This window comes from Rhinoraja longicauda, chromosome 5 (genome assembly GCF_053455715.1).
Source record: "Rhinoraja longicauda isolate Sanriku21f chromosome 5, sRhiLon1.1, whole genome shotgun sequence".
NCBI classification, from domain to species: Eukaryota; Metazoa; Chordata; class Chondrichthyes; order Rajiformes; family Arhynchobatidae; genus Rhinoraja; species Rhinoraja longicauda.
Window position 1 is genome coordinate 72859303 of NC_135957.1, and position 23878 is coordinate 72883180.

General features: G+C 43.2%; 1 protein-coding gene across 1 annotated transcript in view; it reads left to right on the top strand.

Moving 5' to 3' along the window:
• Positions 1-23878, top strand: part of mdn1 (midasin AAA ATPase 1) — a 166041-nt gene that overhangs the window by 57410 nt on the left and 84753 nt on the right. The window contains exons 38-52 of the mRNA XM_078399789.1: positions 410-607; positions 1757-1864; positions 1954-2142; positions 3710-3811; positions 4997-5260; positions 7841-8108; positions 10539-10698; positions 11537-11653; positions 14198-14406; positions 16088-16230; positions 17038-17240; positions 18530-18750; positions 20307-20420; positions 22333-22465; positions 23378-23499. Of these exons, the coding sequence (XP_078255915.1) occupies positions 410-607; positions 1757-1864; positions 1954-2142; positions 3710-3811; positions 4997-5260; positions 7841-8108; positions 10539-10698; positions 11537-11653; positions 14198-14406; positions 16088-16230; positions 17038-17240; positions 18530-18750; positions 20307-20420; positions 22333-22465; positions 23378-23499 (2551 nt within the window). The remainder of the gene's footprint in view (positions 1-409; positions 608-1756; positions 1865-1953; positions 2143-3709; positions 3812-4996; positions 5261-7840; positions 8109-10538; positions 10699-11536; positions 11654-14197; positions 14407-16087; positions 16231-17037; positions 17241-18529; positions 18751-20306; positions 20421-22332; positions 22466-23377; positions 23500-23878) is intronic.

Consider the following 23878-nt stretch of genomic DNA (forward strand, 5'->3'; position numbering starts at 1 on the left):
TACGAACTAATGTCTTTGGGCATAAAATCAATCTGCAGAAGGGCTATTCAAATTAACGCTACAAGTCACATTCCTTTTCTCTTGAGATGCTGCCTGACCGCTGAGTTATTCCAGAAATTTGTATCTATCTTCGGTATAAACCAGCATCTGCAGTTCCTTCCGACACAACTAATGTCTCTGCTTGCCCTGATAGAAAGTTTGGGAATTAAAGGTTGATGCCATATTGATCCAATATTTAATTTATTATTGAATGAAATGATGCATACAGAGAATATAGACGATGCAGTGTTTGTGTTGTTCAACAATGTTATGAATAACATGTGTAAGGAGGAAAATGGCACTCAATAACTTTGTCTAGCATTAAACTTAAAAATGGAATGAAGTAACTGGAATTATTTATTTTTCTCAGTTAAACTTGGCGTCTCAATCTGTACTGGAGGGACTGAATGCTTGCTTTGACCATCGTGGTGAGGTTTTTATTCCTGAGCTGGGACTTCACTTTAGAGTGCAACATACGAAGACCAAGATCTTTGCCTGCCAGAATCCTTACAGACAAGGAGGTGGAAGGAAAGGCCTCCCCAAGTCATTTCTCAACAGGTTCACTCAGGTGAGGCAAGAGAATGAGTATATTTTGATGTTTTGGCAGAAAACGTGGGTCATTGTGGAAACTCGCAAGCCACTTGGCATACAGGAAAAAAACCTGACTGGTTTTATTTGGATGTTGACCTACTGTCTGCATAATAATTAAGTGTTTGTTCAAAACATTAACTTGTCAGCGTTAATTTGAATAGCTGAGCTTTGGAATTTTTCTGAAATTTGTCGTTCATATAATATTTAAAAAATTGCTCTTTCCAAAAATTCTGAATAATCAAGACTATTTAAAGCAACATTATCTGGTTATTTGGTATGCAGTTTGCAACATTTGGGGGACTTGCCTCTCCCTAATGTTTAATTCAGGGATTTCTGCAAACATTTGTTACCAGAATCACAAATAGCCTAAAAATTATACAATTATACATTTTACTTCCAGAGCCAAAGACACCCCATAAACATGCGTATTGCGGGAGGGACATTTGAACAATAACCACACTGGTAATGAGGGACAATATAGGAACTGGCTTGCAAAGCCCCACAGAAACTCTGCAATGCCAAATTATCTTATGACCTGTTTAGTTGTTTTAACCTTAAATGTGAAGATTGGTCAGGATCTTTCTTTAATGTGTGCCTGACTAAAGGGAGTCGTTCAATTTAATTTACATTTAACATGCCACACAGCATTGTATAGGAAGAAAATGCTGGAGTAACTCAGCGGGACAGGCAGCATCTCTGGAGATAAGGTATGGGTGACGTTTCGGGTCGAGACCATTCGTCTGTCTCTTGACCCGAAACGTCACCCATTCCTTCTCTCCAGAGATGCTACCTGTCCCACTGAGTTACTCTAGCACTTTGTGTCACACTTGGCAGTGTATCTTGTTTGGACATTGTGTTTAAATACTACAGTAGTGTTGCTGCCCAAAGTCGGATCAGGACCGACATTTTGTACAAAAGCAGTAATTTATTTATATTGCAGTATTTGCAAAATTGTATTAAGTTTTCACTGATTCATTGCATTTAAGTAATTTGGTAGTACCAAATAGAAAATATACCTGAACCAATTCCTTCTCTTGCTTGTGATAATTCAGAAAGTTGGTTGCTACTTTGTGTGTTGTGCCCAATGTACTTTGTTTAAAACTAATATTGATTTTTTTAAATGCAGGTTTATGTGGATCAACTTTCAGTTTCAGACATGGAGTATATTGCTGACACGATCTTTCCTGCTATTGGTAAAAAAATCATCAGTAAAATGGTTCATTTTAATCATAAGGTAAGGCATTATTTTTACTTTAATGATTCATGTTTGAATGAGTTCTTAAGTTGAATACTCATTGGCATTCAAACTACTTTTTGTTAAAGGTTAACCAAGAAGTAATGGTAGAAAGGAAATGGGGACAAAAAGGAGGACCGTGGGAGTTTAACCTACGTGATCTCTTCCGATGGTGCCAATTAATGTTGGTAGACCAAATGCCAGGGTGCTACGATCCAGGCCAACATGTTGCTTTGGTGTATGCAGACCGAATGAGAATGGAAGCAGACAGGAGGAATGTAAGAATGACACTCTATTACAGCTTCTATTTATTTTCAGTCAATTATTGCAATAAATCCAACCTCTGCAATGATATGTCCTTTACGGTTGGGGTAGTTAAGTTGTGGTTTCTCCTTCCTTTGCCTCCTGTTTGAACTTGAGAATCAGAGCTCCATTTAAAATTTGTTTTTGTTTCCTTGTTAACTTTGTCAAATCAGCTTTACAACTGCAGAACTTGAATATGTTACATTTTTAACTTCATTTTGTCCATGATATCCAAAGCAAAATGTTTCTTTTTTTCATTCATATGGTGACAGCAATTTCATCTCTCATTCAAGTCAAATAAGGCGCGTCTTTAGCAGTAGCTAAAAGGACACTAACTATGCAATTGATGTTGTATCCTGAGTGGAGCTGCAGACTGAATACCCTTGCTACTCGAGCGAAGAAGGATCTCGACCCAAGACATCACCCATTCCTTCTCTCCAGAGTTGCTGCCTGCCCTGCTGAGTTACTGCAGCATTTTGTGTCTATTTTGCTGCTACTAGTACCTATGTTCCGGCACTCGGGCCAAGTTGTGCTTGTACTCCAGGATGGATCAATGTAATATCTCTGTTTTCTCTGACTGTCTTTTTATACTGTCTGCAGCTGCTGTAAATGTCAACCTCACAGGTTGACTAGCTCTAACCATGGCTGATACTCCTCACTTGTAGTTCTTGCCAGCCTTTTTTGCTCTGCGATTGCCTTTGTTCCCCGTACTGCAGCATGCATGACAATTAAAGTTTATTCCGTTTTCATTTTTGAGTTTTGCCAAATGACAGAGGATGCGTAACTGTCTCTTCCCCAGTTTTCAGCTGTAGTTGTAGCAGGTGGTAGTACAGCCTCATCAATCATATTAAGAATAGAGAGTCATATGGTGCGGATATGGGCCTTTTGGCCAAACTTGCCCATGCCGAACAAGATGCCCCATCTACACTAGACCCACCTGCCCACGTTCATAAGTTCATGCATCATAGGAGCAGAATAATGCCATTCGGCCCATCAAATCTACTACACTATTCAATCATGGCTGGTCTATCTTTCCCTCTCAACCCCATTCTCCTGCGTCTCCTTGCAATCTTTGGCGCCCGTACTAATCAAGAACCAGTCAATCTCCACTTTGAAAATCCCCAAAGACTTGGACTCCACGGCCGTGTGTGACAATGACTTCCACAGATTTGCCAACCTCTGAAAACCTTTTTGTCTTCTACCCTGTGGTACTTTATCAAAGGCCTTCTACTGTCTGTTGCGCCCATATCCCTTTAACCCTTTACTATTCGTGTACCCGTCCAAATGTCTTTTAAATACTGTTATAGTACGTGCCTCAACTACCTCCCCTGGCAGCTTATTTCGTATATCCACCACCCTCTGAGTGAAAAAGTTGTTCCTTGGGTTCCTTAAATCCTTCCCCCACTTGCCTTAAAACTGCTAAGGTTACAGGGCAGATGCACCTAAACTGAGATTATTCCCCAAGATTTGCATAATTTGCAAAATTTGGTGAAATAAACAAGCTTGTATTCTACACTAATTTTATATTTTATTTTTTCCAAGATGTTTGCTGTATTTAAAGAAACATTCTCTGGTGATCATGAAATTCAATTGCATCCCTACATCGGGTCCAGAAAATTCCATATCACACCCCAGCAGGTTCAGGTATGTGACTTGATTATGAGAACTTCAATTTGCTCAAGTAGCAAGATTATCTATATACTATTAAAACTCAGATCTTGTATATATGTACCTATCTTTCTATCACAGCTGCTATTGGGTGTTTAGAGGTTTTAAATTTACATGTACCTATCTTTCTATCACTGATTTCGGCTGATTTCGGCTGATTACGGCAAAACGGTAAACCGCAGCGCCACAATTTTTGCACCGCCTTAATCACACCGCTGGACGCTTGCCGAAAATGATATTTTTATTTAATTTGGTCGTGTATTTTTTAAGTTAGAGGTTTAAAAGTCAAAACTTTTTTTCTCTCAGTTATTTCGGCCGATTTCGGTAAAAACGCTGAACCGTAGCGCCACCGCCTTAATCACCACGCTGAAGGCTGCTGGAAAATGATTTTTTTTATTTGATTCGGTCGTGTATTTTTTAAGTTACGGACGTTTTAGTAAAAAAAAAAAAAATCCAGCCGTTTTTTCCATTGCCTTCAGCGTGTGACGTCAAAATGCCCATGTGACAAGAGCTCGCCCTTGTAACAATGATGCTAAGAGTGTGTCTGGGGGAGAGAAAATGGGGGGGGTCTGAGAATGGGCACTGGGGAGTGGGACAACAGGGGTCGTGCGGAGGGGACTTGGTGGTGGGGGAAAGAGGGGTACTGGGAAAAGGGGAGGTCCCCCTCCCTCCCCTCTCCCCCCTCCCTCCCTCCTCACCTCCCCCCTTCCCCCCCCCTCTCTCCCTCCCCCCTCCACACCTCCCCCCCCACACCTCCCCCCATCTCTCCTCACCCTCCCCCCCTCCCTCCTCCACACCTCCCTCCCTGGTGTGGGGAGAGTAAGAGTGGGGCTGGGGGAGGAGAGAATGGGGGGTGTGGGGACGGGCCCAACGGGAAAGGGAGGTCCCTCTCCCCCCTCCCTCCCCCCCCCTCTCCCCACCCTCTCTCCCCCCCCTCCCTCCCCCCTCCACACCTCCCCCCCCATCTCTCCTCACCCTCCCCCCCTCCCTCCCCCAATCCCTCCACACCTCCCTCCCTGGTGTGGGGAGAGTAAGAGTGGGGCTGGGGGAGGAGAGAATGGGGGGTGTGGGGTCGGGCCCAACGGGCCCGCTTTGCTAGTGTATTTTTAAAAATGGGGAAAAATAATGTTCACAACCCTTGCTGTCGCCCTTCTGTTTCAGGTTGGTTATTCTATCCTCTCACGCTGTGCTTTCAACGTTCCCATGTCGAGCAAACATCTGTCCATTCTTCACCATTCCCTCCAACCGCTGGAGTCTGTCATGAAGTGCACTCAGATGAGCTGGATGGTAATTTTGGTGGGACCAGCTGCCAGTGGGAAATCCAGCCTAATTCAGCTCTTGGCCCTCCTGACAGGACAGAATTTAAAGGTTATGGCAATGAACAGTGCCATGGACACCACAGAACTACTTGGTGGATTTGAACAGGTGAGATATACAAGCCGTGTACATTGTGTCGGAAGGAACTGCACATGCTGGTTTACACCAAAGATAGATACGAAATGCTGGAGTAAGAAGGGTCACGGCCCGAAACGTCACCCATTCCTTCAATCCGGAGATGCTGCCTGGCCCGCTGAGTTACTCCAGCATTTTGTGTCTATCTTTGGTCTGAGTCTTGTACATTGCCGCAGTTGTTTAGCCTTGATGGAACTGCTAGTGTATCCCCTTGAAACTATCGAGAGAGTTTGAAATACCATGCCAAAGTCCCAAGCCTTTTGAGGTGGTTGCTGGTGTTGTTCCTTTGCACCTCGACTTTGAACTTCATGGCACACTAACTTTTATTGCAGTTCCCCAGCCTTCATGCCGGGAAAATTGCCGGGAGGCCATTTAAAACTGAGATGAGAAAAAAACTTTCATCCAGAGAGTTGTGTTTGTGGAATTCTCTGCCGCAGAGGGCAGTAGAAGCAAGATTATGAGGGACCCCTGTCACCCCAGCAATGGACTGTTCCAGCTGCTACGGACAGGCAAGCGCCTCTGCTGTTACGCTGTGAAAACGGAGAGGATGAGACGGAGTTTCTTCCCACAGGCCATCAGGACTGTTAACTATTATAACTCCAGGGACTAAATTTTGTCTTCTCTGTATTAACTTTAATTTATATGCTGTAACTGTAATTCTATTTTTGCACAATCCGCAGGCATTGCCACTTTCATTTCACTGCACATCGTGTATGTTACAAATAAACGACTTGAAAAGAGAGTTAGATAGAGCTCTAGGGGCTAGTGCAATCAAGGGATATGGGGAGAAGGCGGGCACGGGTTACTGATTGTGGATGATCACAATGAATGGCGGCGCTGGCTTGAAGGGCCAAATGGCCTCCTCCTGCACCTATTTTCCCAGTTTCTAATATTGCTTGCTGAAACTATCAGGTTATTTCTAACCAGGATGTTTGAGACATCGGATTTAGATACGGTGTAGTCTTTACTCGTATCTTCTGCAGCTTCCCCACAGCATTCGCTAGACTATATATAGTTGGTTTATACAAGAATGTTAATGAATGAATGATACTTTATTGTCATTGGTATTATCATATAATATTATCATATAATATTCATATAATATGACAATAATGGTATTAAAAGATTAAAGTTTTCAATCATGATTGATTAATTTTTGTTTTACTTTGCTTTTCTTAGACTTGGGTGTACAATGTCGAAACAGACCCTTCAGCCCACTTTGCTTTTGCTGTCCATCGAGTGCCAATCTGTACTACTTATTTGTTCCAACACTTGACATCACTTGCCTAAAGACTTGCTGTGAATGTACTTGCCTCTACTACCCTCTTGGGCAGCGTGTTCCAAATTTCAACCACCCTCCCAATTTCTGTCTGAGGGAAATAAGTTTCTCATTCTCTTCCTAATTTATGTCCTTAAGACTTCTGTGTACCCTAAATGAGTCGTCCTTGGCCTCTTCTGCTATAAGGAAAACAAACCCAGTCTCTCCTCTTGTCTAAAAAGATTCATAATAGGCAACATGCTGTTGACTCACTTCTGTGGCTTCTCCCAGTGCAGCCAAATGCTTTCTATAGTATGGTGACCAAAATGGTGCACAGTTCCACAACCCTGACCTGAATAGTTTTTTTACGGTTGGATTGTAACCCCTTGCTTTTAATCTTTGCTCTGAATGATCAAGGCAAGAATCCCTTGGGCATGTCTTCCAAGGATCTTTTGTTCCTTGGTACTTTCAAGGGTCCTATCATATAGCATACTTGTGGATAAACCAGACATTAGTCATTCCAAATTGCCAAAAATAAGCCCTTGCCTCCTGTCAGCAAGCCAATTTCAGAGTCAAATGGCCCTTGATAAGTTTACTAGTTCATTAGTGATAGGAGCAGAATTAGGCGTTTGGCCCACTGAGGCTACTCTGCAATTGAATCATGGTTGATCTATCTTTCCCTCTCAACACCATTCTCCTGCCTACTCCCCATAATGTTTGACACCTTTACCAATCACAAACCTGTCAATCTCCGCTGATACCTCAATACCCGATGACCTGGCCTCCACACCGGTCTGTGGCAATGAATTCTACAGATTCACCACCCTCTGACTAAAGAAATTCCTTCTCATCTCCTTTCTAAAGGTTCGTCCTTGTATTCTGAGGCTATGACCTCTGGTCCAAGATTCTTCCCACTAGTGGAACTATCCTTTCCACATACACTCTATCCAGGCCGTTTACTATTCGGTAAGTTTCAATGAGGTCCCCCCTCATCGTTCCAAACTCCAGTGAATGTAAGCCCAGAGTCATCAAATGTTTAAAAATATTTTCAAATGAATCAGATAGGATTTCTACGACTGCACAGTCTACGATTGGTCTCGCCGATGTTTAATAGTCCACACCTTGAACAACGGATACAGTAGATGAGGTTGGAGGAGGTGCAAGTGAACCTGTGTCTAACCTGAAAGGACAGTCTGGATCCCTGGACAGAGTTGAGGGAGGAGGTATAGGGGCAGATGTTGCATCTCCTGTGGTTGCGAAGTGTCGTATGTTTAAGTGGTCTTTTGTGCTTGCAGGTTGATATTTTACGTCCTTGGCAAAGTTTAATTGGGAAGGTGAAAGATGCTGTCCTTGCCATCATCAAAAATATGCTGCTCTCTCTGGATTCTTTCCATGAATGCAGTAATCTTCTCAAACTCTGGAATTCATTCCTGACGAGCTATTCTCAGTCACTTGATAAGGAACACAGTACTGGCATTTCCTCCGATGCAGTGAACAAATTAGAAGATTTGTTTGCCGTTCTTCACCAGTTCAACAACAAATTGAACACACTCTCGTCATCAGGTACATATTTATTTCTGAGTTATGTATAGATTTGGCAACACATTTTAAAATTCTGCATTGCTTGCTATTTAAATATTTTGGAAAGAAGATTCTGGTATATTTGAGAATATTTATATTTGGGCGGCACGGTGGCACAGCGGTAGAGTTGCTGCCTTACAGTGATTGCAGCGCCAGAGACTCGGGTTCGATCCTGACTACGGGCGCCGTCTGTACGGAGTTTGTACATTCTCCCCGTGACCTGCGTGGGTTTTCTCCGAGATCTTCGGTTTCCTCCCACACTCCAAAGACGTACAGGTATGTAGGTTAATTGGCTGGGCAAATGTAAAAATTGTCCCTAGTGGGTGTAGGGTGGTGTTAGTGTGCGGGGATCGCTGGGCGGCGCGGACAAGGTGGGCCGAAGGGCCTGTTTCTGTGCTGTATCTCTTTTTAAAAAAATCTTTAAAAAAGTAAAATTAACAATGCAAAATTGAAAAAAATGAGTTGCAGTCATTTCTGCATTGTTTTTGTGGGGTTACAAGTTTTTTGGAGGCAATTTGGAGGCAACAACAAAAATAAATATACAATGAATGATCAGCAAATGTAAGACCATGAAAGTGCAAAAAACCAAGTAGTTAAAGCAGCAATGGTTCTGCAATGTCCGTCGTGATTTAGTATAGTTGTGCAGGGTGTCTGACAACCTGACTTATGATTAGTACGGGTGTCAGAGGTAATGGGGAGAAGGCAGGAGAATGGGGTTAGGACAACGTCAGGATTGGCTATTTTTTAATTTCGTTGTACTCGTTGCAATGACAATAAATGAATATTATTATATTATTATTATTATTATAATAGACAATAGACAATAGGTGCAGGAGTAGGCCATTCAGCCCTTCGAGCCAGCACCGCCATTCAATGCGATCATGGCTGATCACTCTCAATCAGTACCCCGTTCCTGCCTTCTCCCCATACCCCCTCACTCCGCTATCCTTAAGAGCTCTATCCAGCTCTCTCTTGAAAGCATCCAACGAACTGGCCTCCACTGCCTTCTGAGGCAGAGAATTCCACACCTTCACCACCCTTGAAAAGTCCGGGAGCAGAGCAAGGACGCCCGTTGGCTGAGCAGAAAAGTAAGTGCTAATTACAGTTGAATAGGCCGTTTAAAAAGAGCGCCAAAAGGAAGCTAGTAGTCAATTTGAAAAGTCCGGGAGCAGAGCAAGGACGCCCGTTGGCTGAGAAGAAAAGTAAGTGCTAATTACAGTTGAACAGGCAGTTTAAAAAGAGCGCCAAAAGGAAGCTAGTAGTCAATTTGAAAAGTCCGGGAGCAGAGCAAGGAGGAAGAGATAGATCAGCCATGATTGAATGGCGGAGTAGACTTGATGGGCCAAATGGCCTAATTCTACTATCACTTGTGACCTGATAAAATAAGCTGTTCTTGAATTTGGTAATGGATCTCTAGCTCCTGTACCACCTTCCTGATGATAGCAGTGTGGCCAGGATGGTATGTCTTTGACATTAGTATGTCCTTGAGGCAGCTCTTCCTGCAGATCCCATTGATAATGAGAGATAGCGATGGCAATGTCTATTTCACTTTTTGCAGCCTCCTTTGTTCTTGACTGTTTAGATTGTCGAAACAGTCCATCATGTCACCAGTCGGTGTGTTTTCCACTGTTGGCTTATCATGGTTCAGTACAGAATTCGGCGACCTATCTATTCTGAGGAAGTAACGGTGTTGAGGACCTTTTTTTGTGCTTGTATCACTGCTGGGCCCAGGGTAGATCATCGGAGATATTTATTCACAGAACTTCAAGTTGTTGACTCTCTCCATCACCAATTTGCCAATGAAGACTGGTGTGAGGTCCCTCGGCTTTTCCTTCTTGATGGAATTTATATTTCTGCAGATTGCTTTTCCACATCCACCTGTGCACCCACAGAACTTTGAAGGGGGAATGATTTCATTGTGTACCCACTGCGCTTTCACTGTTCATCTGTGCACAGATGGATCATATCTTGGTGGGTCGTTAGTGATGGACCTGCGAACACACACAATATTTTAGCAATCATTCAGAGATTATGCCAGATGAGAGCTTTAATTGTAATCGGTCTGTATTTGCATTGGAAAAGTGATTTGATGGTTAAATTAAATAAGTTCAGTTTGTTTATTGTCAGGTGTACTGAGGTACAGTGAAAAGCTTTTGTTGTATGCTAACCAGCCAGGGGAAGGACAATACATGATTACAGTCGAGCCATTTACAGTGATTTTAAAAAGTTGAGCGATTGTAATATGTGATTATAGATTTGCTTCTGTGATTAGCACGCAAATAGTCACCTGGGTTGGGCACCATCTTAGTCACCTCATAAGCTATAATTGGACTGCTTAATAGTTTTGTTTGCACATTGACTGCCTTTCTCAGGAATATTTTGTCTTGTCTTGACTTGAATGTTGTGTTTTAGAATTTGAAGAATTGATTGCAGAATTCCAGCAATTCAACCATCAACGCAGTCAGTTTTTGGATGGTGAAAAGCGTGGTACTTTTGAATGGGTTGATGGGATGCTTGTGCAGGCATTAAATTCTGGAGATTGGCTACTGCTGGACAATGTGAATTTTTGCAGGTAAGATCTGTCTTGGTGTTGACTAACATTTTGATAACATTGAAGGTTCTGCCACAGCTTCTTAATAACAGCATTTTTATAAAATGCTCGATGATTAATCACATGCAGTGGTGTTCTATAATGCAAAGGTTGTGTTCCTAAGAAACCTTGTGTTATATAAAGTAGTGATATAAAACTAACGTGTCAATGGGGATAAGGGGGTTAGGAGCTAGAGTTTCAGACTATGAATAACACACTTTTTTCCCGAACGTTTTCAAAAATAAAGGCCTTTTTCAATAGCTGTAACTTTATTTTTACTGCAAGCTCAAAATACTAAAGTCTCTATTTTACACTATTTAATAGAGTATAGTTACACATGTGTCAACAGAAGCGAATGCTTGTCAATGTCCTGTGGTGAAACAGACACTATTGCTGAGAGATGGTGTTTCATTACTGCAGGGAGGATACATAGAAATAAAAACAGTCTTTTTTCCTACACTTTTTTTTTCTCTCCCAAGCCATCCTTTTTCTGCTTGTCAATTTCCAAAATTTTTGTTTTTAGTGTTTCTGGTTCCCAGTTGAAATACCATTAGAACAATTTGGCCCGCATAATGATAAAGAGTTTTCCTAATTCATCAATGGTGTCGTATCCAATTAGTATTATGGAAACATTTGTTACAGAAGAGCTATATTTTATCATCTCGTGCTTGGTATTCGACCAATAGATTTGGAAGTTGAGGGAAATGGCTTGTTCTGTCAATGCAATTTGGAAAGGGATTTTCTGGATGATACATTCAGGGGACTACTAATGTAAAATGTATTTATGTTGCTAGTTGTATGCTGCATTTCTTTTAAACAGTCCTTCTGTGCTTGATCGTCTTAATGCTCTCCTGGAACCTGGAGGAGTCCTGACCATAGGTGAAAGAGGACTGATTGATGGCACCAGCCCAACTATTGTACCACATCCAAATTTCAGGTATGATGATAACATTTTTGGTGATAATTCAGGGATAATGAAATAAACCAGTTTTAATGTAGCTAGATTTTTATGTTTCCGTTTACAAATCGCATTTACAAACTTAATGGCTCTTTCGGCCCCCATCTGGATTATCCCATTGGAGATTTTAACATTGTTATATTAGCGTTAGCTGGAGATTTTAAATTCCATTTGCATCTCCAGCCTGAAAAATATGTACATATTTTGAGGGTCTTCAATGTGATAGCCAATTGTCAATCCGAACACAATTTCCCTCAATAACATGAGCTCTTGTGCACTGCCTTTCCATGTGGCACAATGTAATGTCTTCTGGAAATCCATGTATTTCCTGCGGGTTTCCCTTAATCAATTAGACTCAGTGCATCCTTAAACTCTAGTAAATTTGTCAAGCCTAATTTAGCTTTAATAAACCATGTTGATTTTGCTTGATTACATTAATTGTCTCCAAATGACTGGCTACTTTTTTTGATAGACTGCAGCATCATGCTACCAACACGTTAAATGTTAAAGAGACCTTTAGATACCAGCTGCTTTTTGTTTTTCCTTAACCCATTTGATCTCCTTGAAGATATTTGCAGTGTCCTCGGCCATAAGCACTTTTCTCATCCAGGTTATTGATTCTCCAGTCTCACCGTCAGGGGGTCTAGCGTTCCTTTTATTTATCTAAAGATAAATTGGTGAGGCTGAACTTGGAGTATTGTGTTCAACTTTGGGCACCCTGCTATAAGAAACATGCCATTAAACTGGAGAGCTTACAGAGAAGAGGATGTTGCCAGAACTCGAGATTGAGTTGTAAAGAGAGGTTGGGGAGGCTAAGACTTTATTCCTTGCCTCTTGGGAGACTGAGGGGTGATCTTATAGAGGCGTATAAAATCATGAGGGGAATAGATGGGGTAAATACAGTCTTTTAGCACAGGACAAATTTAATGGTTTTGCAGATGGTGAAGATGGTTGTGAATGATTGCAGCAGGATCTGGATCGATTGGCCAGGTGGGCAGAGGAATGGTTGATGGAATTTAACACGGAGAAGTGTGAGATGTTGCCTTTTGGGATGTCGAACAAGGGCAGGACCTACACAGTAAATGGTAGGCCTCTGGGTGGTGTTGCAGAGCAGAGGGATCAAGGAGTACAGGTGCATGGTTTCTTGAAGGTCGAGTCGCTGGAAGATAAGGTGGTCAAAAAGGGTTTTGGCACTTTGGCCTTCATCAGTCAGCATTTTGAGTATAGAAGCGGGAGGTCATATTGCAGTTGTATGAGACGTTGGTGAGACCGCATTTAGAGTATTGTGTTCAGTTCTGGGCACCATGTTATAGGAAAGATATTGTCAAGCTTGAAAGGGTTCAGAAAAGATTTACGAGGATGTTGCCAGGACTAGAGGGTGTGAGCTATAGGGAGAGGTTCAGTAGGCTGGGTCTCTATTCCAGGGAGCGCAGGAGGATGAGGGGGGATCTTTTCGAGGTGTATAAGATCATGAGAGGAATAGATCGGGTAGATGCACGGAGTCTTTTGCGCAGAGTAGGGGAATCGAGGACCAGAGGACATGGGTTCAAGGTGAAGGGGAAAAGACAATGGGAATCCGAAGAGTAACTTTTTCCACACAAAGGGTGGGTGGGTGCATGGAACAAGCTGCCAGAGGAGGTAGTTGAGGCTGGGACTATCCCATCGTTTATGAAACGGACAGGTGCATGGATAGGACAAGTTTGGAGGGATATGGGCCAAGCGCAGTCTCACTTGCCAGGGACATTGTAGGCCGGTGTGGGCGAGTTGAGCCGAGGGCCTGTTTCCACACTGTATCACTCTCTGACTCGATGACTGGGTAATCAATAACCCGAGGCCAAAGGTTTACAGTGAGAGGGGAAAGATTTTAATAGAAACCCGAGCGGTAACTTTTTCACACAATAGGTGGTGGGTATATGGAACACACGAGTCTGAAGACGGGTCCCGATTTGAAATGTCACCCATCCTTTTTCTCCAGAGATACTGCCTGGCCCGCTGAGTTACTCCAGCACTTTGTGTCTATCTTCAGTATGGAACAAGCTGCTTGAGGCAGGAAAAATAACATTTAAAGACATTTTGGACAGATGCCTGAATAGGAAAGGTTGAGAGAAATTTGGCAAATGGGATTGGCATCTTGGTTGGTGTGCATGAGTTGGGCTGAAGGGCTTGCTTCCATGCTCTATGTCTTCTAAGAAGCACCCACTGTTTGTTTTTGCTAGTTTTCTCGCAAACAATTGTCTTTCTCCCTACAAGCTTTTTGGACTCTTGCTGCTACTAGGAAAATGCCCAATTCTCTGGTGTGCAATTAATCCCTGTCCCTAGTTTTGATGTGATGTTTTCCTTCACCACCTTTGTTAACAATAGAGGGTTCTCATGATTTAAAAAAAAATCTGAGCTTGATCTTATTAAAATTATGCTTTCCACTGGCTGGGATGAATTGTATTAAAATGAATTGGTGCTGAAGGTAATATCTCAACCTAGAGCTGAGGCTTTAATTTAAAATGCTATTGTTTTTATTTGCAACAGGCTTTTTATGACCATGGACCCGGCACATGGGGAAATCTCCCGAGCCATGAGGAATCGTGGCATTGAAATTTATATCACAGGCGAGCATAATGCAGATCCTCTGGATGAACAAGATATGAAAATGTTACTACATGGGCTTGGCTTAATGGGAGAACAACCGTGTACTCAGCTGATGACTTTGTACTCTGAAATCAAAGAAACTGCAGTAGGTAAGAAACATGGAAACAGAGAAAATAGGTGCAGGAGTAGGCCATTTGGCCCTTCGAGCCAGCACCGTCATGCAATATGATCATGGCTGATCATCAAAAATCAGTACCCCGTTCCGGCTTTCTCTCCATACCCCTTGATTTCATTAGCCCTAAGAGCTAAATCTAACTCTCTTGAAAACATCCAGTGAATTGGCCTCCACTGCCTTCTGTGGCAGAGAGTTCCACAGATTCGCAACTCTCTGGGTGAAAAGGTTTTTCCTCATTTCAGTCCTAAATGGCCTACCCCTTATTCTTGAACTGTGACCCCTGCTTCTGTATTCCGCAAATGTCGAGAAAATTGTTTCTACATCTAGCCTGTCCAATCCCTCTCATCCTTCTAAATTCCAGTGAATATAAACCCAGTTGATCGATTAATTAAACAAATCAAATTCGAGGTTTTGAGTAAACTGGTTCTCACTGGCATGTCACTTAACGGTATCAGAACATAGAACTGTACAGTGCAGGAACAGGCCCTTTGGTCCATGATATCGATGCCGAACATGATACCAAGTTAAAGTAATGTATAGGAAGAAACTGCAGTTGCTGGTTTATGTCACAGATAGGCACAAAATGCTGGAGTAACTCAGCGGGTCAGGTAGTATCTCTGGAGTAATGGAATAGGAGATGTTTCAGGTTGGAACCCATCTTCAGACTGAAAGATAGAGAAGGCCAAAACAAAACAGGTCCGGCAACAGATGACCTCAGGAAAGGTGGAGTCCATAATAGCCCATGTTGGCTGGGGAAGATGTGCTAACAGCAGGTATACAAGGATGGGAACAGTGGGACTAGTAGGATAATTAGAGTGGGGAAGGGTGGGGGGTGGAGAAGGAATGCAGGAGTTACTTGAAATTAAGGAAATCAACGTTCGTCCCACTGGGTTGTTAGCTGCCCAAGCGAAATTTGAGGTGCTGTTCTTCCAATTTACGTGTGGCCTCACTCCGACAGTTGAGGAGGCCCAGGACAGAAAGGTCAGTATAAGAATGGGAAGGGGAGTTTAAATGGTAACCCTCAAGTAATCAAGTTAAATTAAACCCTTCTATCTGTAATGTGCTCTGTATCCCTGCTTATTCACATAACTATTTAATATTTAAGTTTCTTGACCGTCACTATTGTAGCTGCCTCCAAACCATCCCTGGCAGCGTGTTCCAGGCACCGAACAATCTGTACTTTTAAAAAAAAACTTGTCCCTCACATCTTCTTTAAACTTTTCACTCTGATTTTAAAGTTATGCTCTGTAATATTTGACAGTCTTCTTCACCGTCCACGACAGCCAATCTTTGTTACATTTTCTAACATTTCATCGGAAGCTCTGCTTGCATGCGTTTATTGGTTTCCGTTCGTCAGAGATGGTGAATCTGTGGGATTCTTTGCCACAGCAGGCTGTGGAGGCCATGTCAGTGGATATTTTTAAGCCACAGATAGATTCTTGATTAGTACAGGTGTCAGAGGTTATGGGGAGAAGGCAGGAGGATGGGGTTAGGAAGGAAAGATAGATCAGCCACGATTGAATGACAGAGTAGACTTGATGGGCCAAATGGCCTAATTCTCCTCCTATTCCTTATGACATCATGACCTTGTAAATTAAGTATTTGCATAGATGACTATAACCTTGTTTTATTTACACTTATTTTTAAACACAAAGGTAGTTCCTCCATAAATTCACTTCTTCGGGCAGCTGTTCTCATTGTCCAACATCTCAAGCGTGGTCTTGGTTTACCAGAGGCGTTCCGTCGAGCTTGTTTGGAAGTATTCATCTCGTCACAGAGTTCTCAAGCTCATCAGAAGGTGAGGGTTGAGGACTTGTTTTTATTTTTCTTCGTTGGTCAGAAATCTGGTAAATGAAGATTAAAGCATCGCCAGAATTTGAATGTCTGAAATAATGCTGCTGTTCTTATGACTAATTATAAGTTTTGAGTTCTACGTAAAAACAACAGTGTTGATGTTTGTGACCAAGCAAGCATATTCACTTTTAATGCTGAATGAAACTTTTCTCTTGGACAATGTCCCACATGCTGAGCTAGTCTGGTCGGTTGGATCGCATAGAGTCCAAGATGATCTAGCTGATTGGATTCAAAATTGGCTTGAAGGCAATGATCATATGACATAGGAACAGAATGAAGCCATTTGACCCATCAAGTCTGCTCCGCCATTTGATCATGTCTATTTTTCCCTCTCGGCCCCTTTCTCCTGCTTTCTCCCCATAATCTTTGACACTCTTCCTATCAAGAACCTATCCATCTCCGCTTTAAAAACACTCCGTGACATGGCCATGAATTCCACAAATTGAATGCCGGTGGGTTTCCTCCAGGTGCCACGGTTTCCTCCCACATCCCGAAGACGTGCCGGTTTGTAGATTAATTGGCCTCCAAATTGCCCCTAGTGCGCAGGGAGTGAATGAAAAAGTGGGATAACATGGAACCAGTGTGAACGAGTGATCCGTATCTTTGTAAACTAAGGTGCTCTGACTTTTATTTTAAAGCTATCTAAATTCTGCCATCTTGTTTATAAAACCATTCACGAGTTTAAGGTCAACCATTGAAACAAATGGATAATTTAAGAACCACCAGCAAAACTCATCTGTTTGTGTTACAGCAAGTACAAGAACTCGTGGAGAAGCATGGGTTGACATTGGCATCGCCCAAATTCCAGGCGCATTCCTTGACCACTTTAGGGTTGTGGCCAGATTCTATTCCATCAGCAATGCTGACAGCAGAGGATTCCATGCTGTCTATGGTCCATCGAGATGGGCAGGTCCTTGCTTATTGCTTGAATCAATTTGGTCTCGACAATAACAGGTAGGCGGGAGTCCACTGTTTGCATACGACTCCTTGGGGAAAGACTAAAGTTTACTTGTGCATTTTTTCTTCAGTTTGAATTGCAATCTGTGCGCAGATATACAGATATACAGGTCCACCACTGATTATCCTGCACCGTTGGCTCCCAGAGCCTTTTTGGATTATCCGTTTTGTAGAGGTCGTGGCCTCCGAGAGGAGTCAAACAGTCTGCCTAGGCCACTAAGGGCTGAGGCACTGGCCCGCTAAGCTGTCCAAGGGAATGAATCTACCAACTCCAGCCGTGACGGAGTTCCAGAGCCCCGGCTGCAGGGGTGAATTTGAACTGTCGATCGGCTGCCGGAGTCCCGATGAGGACAATGGACAATAGGTGCAGGAAGAGGCCATTCGGCCCTTCGAGCCAGCACCGCCATTCAATGTGATCATGGCTGATCATTCTCAATCAGTACCCCATTCCTGCCTTCTCCCCATACCCCCTGACTCCGCTATCATTAAGAGCTCCATCTAGCTCTCTCTTGAATGCATTCAGAGAATTGGCCTCCACTGCCTTCTGAGGCAGAGAATTCCACAGATTCACAACTCTCTGACTGAAAACGTTTTTCCTCATCTCAGTTCTAAATGGCCTACCCCTTATTCTTAAACTGTGGCCCCTTGTTCTGGACTCCCCCAACATTGGGAACATGTTTCATGCCTCTAACGTGTCCAACCCCTTAATAATCTTATACGTTTCGATAAGATCCTCTCTCATCCTTCTAAATTCCAGTGTATACAAGCCTAGTCACTCCAGTCTTTCAACATGTGACAGTCCCGCATTCCGGGAATTAACCTAGTAAACCTACGCTGCACGAATCGGCCGGGTGAGGCGGCCGGGTGAGGCGGCCGGGTGAGGCGGCCGGGTGAGGCGGCCGGGTGAGGCGGCCGGGTGAGGCGGCCGGGTGAGGCGGCCGGGTGAGGCGGCCGGGTGAGGCGGCCGGGTGAGGCGGCCGGTCAAGATCGGCCGCCTCACCCAGCCTAGGTGCCACATCTTCGGGGGGGGGGGGGGGGTGGATTTCAAGCACACTCTCGTAATTTTGTCTGGATTAAAGGAGGATTTGGACCACTGGTTGCCGGAAATTCGTTGTTGGACCTGTATTAAAAAATATTACTTTCAGCAAAAACGTCTGCGTGCTAAGAATGCAGGAACTATTTTTATTTGATTTATGTGGTTTTATAGAAAATCCAACAAATTTAGGTTACAAACTATGTTGCAACTTTTGTAATGTATCTGTTTTCTGTCCTTTTCCCCAACTGAGGTTTCAACCATTGACTCTGACTGACCTGGAGTTGGTTTTGCAGTCCTGTAATACGGACCGTCTTTCATTCCACGGCAATAGGGCAGCAGCTGAACTCGCCAGTGAGATTGATATGATTCCTGTTGCTGTCAGATTGGTCACGGAGAAGGCATCAAATCAAGATTGGCTGTTGAGGGCCAAGTGGTTGTGCCACATGGCAAAATCCCACCAACAGTTGTCAGGTAGAGTACCACCATTGGTGTTCAAGCATGTAAATGTTTGTCGTGCAATTAATTCTTGCTGCTGAGTGGGATCATTCAGTCAATGAGTTTGCTTGCATAAAGGGGGTTATGTTGCCATGCCACTTACTGAAGATTAACATGTCTGATACCTTGCATAAAATTGAACTTGAATTTGTAAACTCTAAGTAGTATGGATGTGCAGTCTTAAAATTGTGTTTATAATCTAAATTTTATATAGTTTAACATAAATCTGAGTTACATTTTTAAGTACTTGGGCTTAGTAGATTTATAAGTAGAAATGGAATTCTGATTTTGGACTTAAAACAGATTTATATAAAATCTTGTGTAGAATCAGAATATCCTTTATTGCCATCCAAATAAAAAAGTCTTTTGGACGAAATTCCGTTACCCACATTCCAACAATAACAGGAATAAAAATAAACAACAACACACACAATCACGAACCAACACAAAACAAAAAAAAAGAAACATCCATCACAGTGAGTCTCCTCCAGTCACCTCCTCACTGTGATGGAAGGCCAGAATGTCTTTTCTCTTCCCCTGCCGTCTTCTCCCGCGGTCAGGCTGTTGAAGTTGCCACGTCGGGGCGGTCGTGGCTCCCGACATTGAAGCCCCCGCCGGGCAGAGAAAAATCCCGCGGCCTATTTCAGGCCGTGCCGAATGGTGAAAGGTCCGCAGTGGGCCGACCCAAGCCCTGCGATTTGGGGCGGGCGAAGATGCTGCCGCTGCCGGAGCTCCCGATGTCAGCCCCCACCCAGGGGCCTGCGAGCTTCCGATATCCCCACGGCCGAAGCCGCCGGAGTCTCCGAAGGCGAGTCGCAGCCGCACTCGCAGTGCCACCACAGCCTCCGAAGGCAACCAGCTCCGTAGGTGGTGAGTACAGTCCGGGGGCTCTGCGAACCAGAGACCCAGGTGGTCCCAGGTGGAGGCCGCCAGCTCCAGTAGTTTGGCCGATGGTAGGCCGCAGCGGGAACGGAGACACGACCCAGAAACAAAGGTCAGGTCTCCGTTCGGAAGAGAAAATTTTACAGTGCCCCGTCCCCCCCCCCGGCACATATTACACAACCACAAAAAACACTACGTCACATCTAAACACTACAATTAAGACAAAAAAAAAAAAAACACAAGAAAAACGGACTGCAGGTGAGCCGCAGCTGCTGCGCAGCGCCGCCACTTCCCAAATATAGGAATATAGGAAAATAACTGCAGATGCTGGTACAAATCGAAGGTATCACAAAATGCTGGAGTAACTCAGTGGGTCAGGCAGCATCTCAAGAGAGAAGGAGTGGGTGACGTTTCGGGTCGAGACCCTTCTTAATTCTGAAGAAGGGTCTCGAACCCCGAAGCGTCACCCATTCCTTCTCTCCTGAGATACTGCCTGACCCGCTGAGTTACTCCAGCATTTTGTGATACCATATATAAAATCTTGCCTTTTTGAATGCAGCACGAAGTGGTGAGTTGATTCCACTCAGCAAATTCCTAATTGTATGTTTTGTTGATTAACTTGTATGGCTTTTTGTTTAATTGAATCACAGACCTGAAGCTTGCACAACTGGAAGCGGGGTCGAAAGCTCTCAATGCAGTTTATTCCAGCGCCCTGCCAACAGGAATGAAAGAAATTATTCATCGACTGCAGCTTGATAAAAACGGTAACGTACTCCTGATTAACAGGTTCATGTTTTGATCTTTAATAGCTGTTGTAGAGTCATACAGCATTAGGCCCAACTAGCCCACGCCGGCCACCATGCCCCATCTACACTAGTCCGACCTGCCCATATTCGACCCATAACCCTCTAAACCTATCCTTTCTCTGTATCTGTCCAAATCTCTCTTAAATGTAACAATAGTACTTGCCTCAACTACCTCCTATGGTAGCTCCATAAACCCACCACCCTTTGTGTAAAAAAACGTAGACCTCAGGTTCCTATTAAATCTCTCTTTCTTCCCCCCCCCCCCACTTTAAACCTATGTTCTCTTGTTCGCAATTCCCTTGCTCTGGGCAAAAGACTGCATTTCCCCGATCTAATCCTCATTACCTGATCTATTCCTGTTCATTATATTTTAAGATTACTTGATGACATCAATGGAGAATGGGGAGTAATCCACGTCAGTGAATGGGAATGAACAACATGAAATTAATCTTCACAAAACACTTGCATGTTCATTTTTATTTTTTGCTCTGAGAAGCAGCAAGTTTGCAAATTTGCAGTTCTGCACACAATTTGGGAGAGGTGTTATTAGGTGAATTTTTAAAATTTGATTTGTATCAGACAGGTGTGTAGGGAGGAATATCAAGAGTGTAAGCACATTGGTTAATACAAACTGCTTTTTCAACAAGCTTTGGAAAAGTTTGGAATGATGCGACACATGGTAGAACACCTGTGGATATCAAATTAAGAGGTTGATTAGCTGAAGGTTTAGGTGGAAAATTTGGACCACGTGACTTGCTAGATTTCTTTAAATTCATAAGGTTATAAGTGACAGGAGCAGAATGAGGCCATTCAACCCATCATTCCACCATTCAATCATGGCTGATCTATCTCTCCCTTTTAACTCCATTCTCCTGCCTTCTCCCCGTAACTCCAGACACATTAAATTCATTAATCATGGAGCTCTCTTTTGAGCAAGATGACTCTGGTGTAAAATTTCATTTTGCACAGCCACAAAACTGGTTTTGTGATCTGTTGCCCACTGAAACATGAATTTAAGTTTCATTCAATACAATTAATAGTAAGCCAGGTAAATTCTGAAATGGGTTGACTGTTAATGTTGGATTAGAAAGTAAGTAAACATTACGAGAAAGCACTGGTAATTGCGCCGCCTAACCCCCTCCCACCCCCTGGAGGTCCTGGAAATGTGGCGCCTAGACCGGGTGAGGTGGCCAAACTTGGCCTCATCTGGACTTCCGTGGTTGACTGGTAGATGGAATTTACCCCCTGCTGCCGGGGCTCTAGAACTCAGGCCCAGCCGGAGCCAGCAGATCCATCCCCATAGCCAACGTCTGAGGCAGACTTTGCGGGCCAGTTTCTTGGCCCCTAGGAGGACCGTTCCGGTACTGTCCGCCTCCTCTCTGAGGCCGTGACCTCTGTTTGTCCGGCAAAGCAGATAATCCAGAGAGGGTGCCGGAAAATCGGCGGCGGACCTGTATAAAGAATCTAAAATACGTAGTGCCGTTTCAACTTTATGGGCACTGTTACCCTTAAATTGATAACCCGAATGTTTCCTTACCTTTCTCTTATTGATGCTTTCTTTCAATAAGCTCCATTCCTATAAGTAGCTCTTGCTCTGGTATCAAAGAATGTATCTTTAAGGCTTCAAAATAGATGCGAGGAAGATGTATATGGGGGGAAAAAATGTGCCGGTATAAAGGTGGTTTGAAACACCAAATAGAGCTGTGAAAAGAAAATTGGAAATGAATGAGAGGAAAAAATAAATATCAGGGCAGTGGGGAAAGGTGACAGTGGGGGAGGGTAAATGGGGCTGAACTGATTACTATACCAGATGTTGGCTATATTTGTGATAACTAATCTTTGATTTCATTCTCTCCCTGATCTGCACCAGAGATTTCCTCAATCCCTTTGGATCCACGATGGAACCAGCAACAATTGGTTATTTCATTTCATTCTGTTGATTTTGAAAATGGAGATCATTGTTTGAAAGCGTTTCAAGCACAGTTCAGCTCCATTGCTAATAGGTAACTAGAATTAGCCATTTTGACCCCTCTGAATGTGGTGTCATTTTCCTTCCTTGCAACTGGGGTTGAACCTGCTTGCCAAATTTTGGGTTATGCTAGGGATAGCATATCTCCATTACTCCATTTCACATCCAGATCTTCATTACAGCTTGCAGTTTCTGCAAAAATACAGGTGCAACTGTTGAATTCATGGTGAGATGACAATGACTGTCTGACATCAAGGTGTGATGTGGCAGAATGGGGCATTAGAGTCTTGTTCATGTTCATGTTCAAAGAGCTGAATTAGGCCATTCGGCCCATCAAGTATACGCCTCCATTCAATCATGGCTAATCTATCCTCTCAAACCCATTCTCCTACCGCTGACACCCTTACTAATCAAGAATCTGTCAATCGCCACCTTAAAAATATCCATTGACTTGGCCTCCACAGCCGTGTGTGACAATTCTCTGGATGCTTTCAAGAGAGAGCTAGATAAAGCTCTTAATGATAGCGGAGTCAGGGGGTAGGGGGAGAAGGCAGGAACGGGGTACTGATTGTTAATGATCAGCCATGATCATATTGAATGGCGGTGCTGGCTCGAGAGGCCGAATGGCCTACTCCTGCACCTATTGTCTATTAATTCTACAGATTCAAAGCCCTCTGACTAAAGAAATTCCTTTCTAAAGATGCTTCCTTTTGTACTGAGATGATGGCCTCTGGTCCTTAACTCTCCCACTGGTGGAAACACCCTCTCCACATTCACTCGATCCAGGACTATTGTTTGCGTATAGTTCAACACTATCGATTAATTAGGTCCACTTTGATGCATTTTTGAATAGAGATTTAAATGTGAATTAGTGTAAATTGCCCATCCTTTCTATGGTTGTGCTAAATAGTCTGTGTCATGCTAAAATTTTGTTTCATTTTTATAGGATGTCACTTCTAATGAACAGAGAGGAAACAGTCTATATAGAGAAGGCAGCACTGACGTCTGAAGCTGCAAAAAAATCAGGGAAACGCAGTGCTTTGAGGATATCAATAGCATTTCATAAAGGTAACAATCAAAATGTGTGAAGCAGGTCATTGGAACATTGTGCCACAATGGTTTGTTTGCCATCTACAATGTAAATAACTATGAAAATAACTTTAACAGTTTTGAGCATTTCCTCTATTATTGGAACTGGTTGATGTAAATCAGAATTGGTATATGTAGAATCTCAATCCCAAACTTGGGAGAATCCAAGCTTGCAGTGATCATTTTTTTTTGTTTATTCATTTATTATCAAACTCACCAGTTGTTGCTCATCTCCAATTTCCTCTATAATCTGTCATCTTAGTCGTTTGCTGAGTCATTTAAGGTCGATCAAAAATCAGTTGTTTTGGTAGGCTGTGTCCTGAAGGCTAGAATGAGTAAGGATGCCTGAATACTTTCC